General features: G+C 39.1%; 1 protein-coding gene across 1 annotated transcript in view; it reads right to left on the reverse strand.

The window, feature by feature from the left end:
• The window catches only part of myo5c (myosin VC), an 82,696-nt gene extending 77,462 nt beyond the window's left edge, over positions 1 to 5,234 (reverse strand). The window contains exon 1 of the mRNA XM_080736245.1: positions 5,170 to 5,234. Coding sequence (XP_080592371.1) covers positions 5,170 to 5,196 — 27 coding nt within the window. The 5' untranslated portion in view covers positions 5,197 to 5,234. The remainder of the gene's footprint in view (positions 1 to 5,169) is intronic.
• Between the last annotated feature and the right edge of the window lie 766 nt (positions 5,235 to 6,000).

Below are 6,000 nucleotides of genomic sequence, written 5' to 3' on the forward strand. Positions count from 1 at the left end.
TGTATTTTGTAAGATAAACAATGTAAATAACCATATAATAACCAATTCAAGTTAAATGCTGCACTTTGTCAAAAATGACATGACGCGTTGAATTTTTGTGGGACCCATAAAATATCCCTGGGACTCATCCGAAAGACCCTCCTTGGGTCCCGGGACTCATTACATTAAAAACCTATTAACATCACTGTACTATAGGCCACAATCAACAATTTGTTTTTACTGGGTTTACTGTGTTGCAAATCGCAGATTCACACACCACTCTATACTAAAACTGTGTACATTATATTTCTTAGTAAAAAAAAAAAAGGAAAATCCAATGTCTTGAATCTATTTTATTATCTATTATGACAAGGATCACAGTCATCACACAGATTTTCAATCACATGCATTTGTTATGTATAATACAGTATAATGATGAAACAGGATAAGAAGACGACGACCCCTTGAAGACCACTCCTGTGATGCAGCCTAACGTGAGAAAAGAAAAGACTGTTGAAACACGTTGTATAGTCTCTCTGTCGCACACAGAAAACAACAGGGTTCATCGCCATGCCAGCTACATTTTTGTCATGGACATACAAATATTACCAGAGTCAGAGACAGATCTGCTAGCCCTAAATGTATGGTAGCCTACTAGTGCTGTGGCTGAGTCCGTTGAAGGTGGTCCAAATGGACCAGTCCAGGTCAGTATTTTATGAGAGCAGTAGTGTAAAGTAACTAAGTACATTTATGATAATTATATTCTCAGCTATTCTGAGAATTTTCCTTCCCTCCCATATTGTCATACCTTATCGTGGAAACACAATTTTATACCTTGTGAAGACTTTAATCTGTGAGTCAGAGCCTTCAAATCTATGCAGCCCAAACCGAGATTTAACTGTCAGGTCCTCCAGTTGCTTCCTAAGTTGACGGTTTTCATCTTGCAATTCCTCCTTGTCACTCAAGGCCAGGTCAACTGCAGCAGGTTCAGGGATCGTGGAGTAGTCATGGTCAGGCACTTCCATTGCACCTGCACCCGCTCATCTGATGATTGATTGAATATAGAAATGCAAACAACAGGAGAACAGTCATACACTGGGTCTAAAACGATAAGCTGAATTTCTCCTGAAATTCACTCCAACTGCTATGTGGTCCTGTGTAGACATACAATAATATTACTATATACACACAGAAACACAGAGGAGGTTGTTAATATTTTAGTATAACAAACAAGTCTATATGTCTATATATATATATATATATATATATATATATATATATATATATATATATATATATATATAATATTACACACACACACACACACACACACACACACACACACACACACACACACACACACACATTGATATCATGATCTGATATTTAATATACACAGTATGTGCATAAACAAATGAGAAGAGGCTAAGCCAACAAACAGCTTAACACATCAACAGAAAAAGTTCCTTACTTTCTAAAATATCAAACAAGGTTCTAACACAGTGGTTCTCAAACCTGTTCATGGCAAGGACCCCCAAATTGACACTTATTATCCCGTGGACCCCGATTTGAAAAGATATGCCTGGGACCCCCATAAGAGAAGATTTTTACAACTCTAGCAGTGATTCCCACCATTTTAATTTCAAGGACCCCCGGTTTGACATGCAATATGCTATGGACCCCCCCATTTATAGCATTCTATCTCTGTGACCCCCAATGTATATAATTTATAACATAACTCAAAAGGAACTAAATGGTATGCACACTCTTTGAGTTACATACCCATTAGGGTCCATTTGGTTCCTAACTATCATTTAGCTGGGGACCCCCTGGAACCCCTGGGGGTCCCCAGACCCCACTTAGAGAACCAAAAGTCTAGCAGAAGCCACGTTGGTATTAATTGACCTAGATGTGTTATTTAATGTCCCACATGATAATGTACTGTAGTGCTAAGATGCTAATGAGGCTAGCTTTAGTATTAAACTTTCTTTACATCAAATAAAGACTCAAAACCCTACTGATAAGCACACTTAAACGTTTTATTAGATAGATTGCTGCATTTTATGATAATAATAGGATTACCTTACCTCTCTCTGTCTGTCTGTCTGCTCTGCTGTGAAGACTGAGCCATATATGATGCTGAAGTTTCACTTTTACGTTATGACAACACTAACAAAAAAAAAGGAATGGTAAAAAGATGAAACATAGACATAAAACGTCTTTTAAAGTGATAAAAGGTGAAAAGATTATTTTTTTTAACGGAGAAAATGCCTGCTGTTCAAGACGTCAACCCACGCGTCAACCCAGAGTGTGTTGTGTTGTCAACACAGCAGCACCATGAACCGGAAGAGCTCCCACAGGGGGAGTTCAAAAGCGCGTTAGCGGACTCTAGCGGTGTGCATTTAGAGAATGGGGAAAGGCGGTTTGTTTTCCCCCACGCTCAAAGCGGATGTGACGTTTATGGTCGTTCCTTTCTAGATCCGTGTTGGTGTATGGAGAACATATCGTCGTTGTCGGGTGGAAACCTTGTATGTCCAAAACCGTTCACTTTGTATTTAGCATTTAAAAAATGAACTAAACTAGTGAAAACCGCCGATCTACAAGCACACAACGCCTCGCACCGTGAGGCATTGTGTGCTTGTAGATCGGCTGTTTTCACTACTTTTGTGCGACAGCCTTGAATGATGAAGCAGGGCTTTACTTTACGAAAAAACATACAAATTTGAAACTTGGAGATACGAGGTTTCTGCCCGACAGTGACGATATGGTTATTATACACATCTGGAATCCACACTCTGAGAACATGGTCATCCATCCATCCATCCATCCAGCATCCATCCATCCATCCATCCATCCATCCATCCATCCATGGGCAACTGGCGGCCCGGGGGCCACATGCAGCCCTCACCTTCACTTAATGCGGCCCGCAGGTTAATATCTGATTTCAGCTGTTATAATTCCAAATGTGCAAACATGACCTGCTTTAATTACTTGAGTCTATTTTAGTAGCTATCTTATAGTTAGTAGCTTAATGACTAGTATAGTCCAATATATTTGTATTTAAGTTCATATAATTAACATAAGAATATCATATATATTCTTATAACATATAAATGCATTTGAAATTAAATAAAAATGTAACTTTTCAGGATTCCAATAAAAAAATAGCTAAAAATAATTCAGGATTCCAAATCAAAAATAGCAAAAATAGCAGATCTACAAGCTCAAAACACGTCAAATTGCGACGCGTTTTGAGCTTGTAGATCGGCTATTTTTGCTATTGTTTGACTGCATATGCATTGTGGCCCTCTGGAGTGAGTGTGAACATAATGACCCTCTCCATCATTAAAGTTGCCCACCCCTGATCTATTTCAAAGGTGACAGACTGTCTTGCATCAATTAATTAGTATCAGTGATCATCTCCATGGCTTGTGGTGGACATTTTTGCCAATTTAATCAATGTTCTTTTTGCATGGACAATTGGACATACTGTACCAATGAGAGGACGATAATATTAAACACCAGTATAATGTTATTTTGATCATAAGACCCACCTCTAGGTTTTCTTCAGAATACGTATGACACTGATTAAAGGGCTTTGCACACAGACGCGTTTTTTTCCCCACAGTGGTCAGTGGTTCTCAAATGATTTATTTTCAAGGACCCCAAATGGAACCAAATGGACTGATAAGGGTCTATTAAAGGGGAAGACCACCCATTTTCATTATTGAACTATGTCATTAATATACCTATGTACATGTCAAGGACCCCCAAATTGACACTTGACCCCCATTTGAAAAGATAAAGCACTGAGTTAACCCATTTAGAACGGGTACACATTATTGTGTATAATTATTTTATGCTTTAAATATTGAAAAATAGCAGATCTACAAGCTCACAGCGCGGCACCGAGTGCCACGCTGCGAGCTTGTAGATCTGCTATTTTAGAAAAATCGTGAAAATTAGAATTTTGACCCGATTCTATAAGTGTCTTTTGAATCCTTCTATGTTTCTATGTCAGCAATCTGGCCAGCCATCGTCAAAGAAAAGGTCCTTTTCACTCTGTTCTTGAGAGACTACTTTGTCAGTGGTTCTCAAACCTTTTCATGTGAAGGGACCCCCAAAATGATATTTATTTGGCCACGGACCCCCATCTCAAAATATCTAGTTCCAGGGACCACCCAGACGCAAAATTTGAGTTAAAAACGTTCGCTTTAAAAATACATACTGTATGTTCAAAGATTTGCACACATTTACAGAACTTTTTCAAAAATAGCAGATCTATATCTGCTATTTTTTCAATAGTTAAAGCATTTAATAATTCTAGGCCTAGAGTCTAAATCATGTTGTGGAGTTTCCATATTATGTCACATCCACATGTTCTGTTTGTCATGTGATAAGCAATGTTGGAAAAGGTACTCCTATGTTATACTGGAGTAAAAGTATCAATACTGCAATATAGAAATACTATGTTACATTCAACATTTACTTGAGTAAAAGTATGAAAGTTTTGGCATTAAAAAGTACTTATAGCACCAAAAGTAAAAAAGTACTAAAGTATGCAACGCATTGTGAGCTTGTAGATCGTCGGTTTTCAAATAGCCAAAGGCTAAAAGGCTAAAGTGGTTCATGTATATGTTTTATAATAATATTATAATTGATATCTGTAAAATAACTAAAGTTTTCAAATAAATGTAGTGGAGTAAAAGTACAATATTTGGATCCGGCATGTAGTGGAGTAAAAAGTAAAAGTATTGGAAATACTCAAGTTAAGTACAAATACCTAAAGATTTTACTTAAGTACAGTACTTGAGTAAATGTATATTGGTTACTTTGCACCACTGATCATTTCCATATGTCACATGCAAGTATGTTCTGTTTGTCATGACATGTTTAGTAGTTAAAAGTTAAATAGTTAAAGAGTAGTTTATATAAACTTGATGTTGTGGAGTTTCCATATGTCACACACAAGTAATAGCCTATGCTCTGTATAAGTTAAGTAAAAGTACAACATGTTTGAAAACAGCAGATCTACAAGCTCACAACGCGTCACGATGCGACACATTGTGAGCTTGCTGATCTGCTATTTTCAAATGTGGAGTTTCCATATGTCACACTCAAGTAATATGTGCTCTGTTTGTCATGTGATAAGACATAATAAAACAAACAATATAAAATAAAAACCTTTACCTGGGTGTAAAGCTCCACCACAGCCATTATGTGTTCAGACTGTCCTTCTCTTCAATGGAACTGTGTTACATTCATAATTATCATAATTATCATAATAAATAATATCCTGGGGTTTCTGGCAGCTTTGCTCGTCATCTAGGTATACGAGGAAAAAAGAAAAAGGCTTTAGTTGCGCGCCGGTGTCGCGCGGTTTACCACAACAGCCGATCTACAAGCTCACAACGCGTCGCGCCCGCGACGCGTTGTGAGCTTGTAGATCGGCTGTTGTTATTATCGGAACACGCGCTTCCGCATTCACCTGCTCTGCGTTTGAGAAAAGTCCTCTGGTGTCTATTCACTCCCTCCACGGTGACATCCGGTGCCATATCCGGTTGCGTTTTCCCCGCACACACAAGAGGAGTTAGTTACTAGTGTCCGTATCCGCTCCAAACCGGATGTGCGACGTTGAAAGGGAATAGGAACCAGACCAGTTGCCACCTGTTCTCTTCGTCTGTCTGTCTGTCTGTGTGTGTGTGTGTGTGTGTGTGTGTGTGTGTGTGTGTGTGTGTGTGTGTGTGTGTGTGTGTGTGTGTGTGTGTGTGTGTGTGTGTGTGTGTGTGTGTGTGTGTGTGTGTGTGTGTGTTGGACTTTGACACTTCCCCCTTTGACCCCGCCCACCCCAGTCAGGTGACTGACAGCTGGCCACGCCCACCTGGGTGTGTGGCCCACCTGGGTGTGTTCCCTTTGATCAAACAGGATCTGACATTACACGCACACACACACACACACACACACACACACACACACACACACACACACACACACACACACACACACACACACACACACACA

The sequence above is a fragment of the Nannobrachium achirus genome (genome assembly GCF_963921795.1).
Source record: "Nannobrachium achirus genome assembly, chromosome: 11".
Lineage (NCBI taxonomy): Eukaryota > Metazoa > Chordata > Actinopteri > Myctophiformes > Myctophidae > Nannobrachium > Nannobrachium achirus.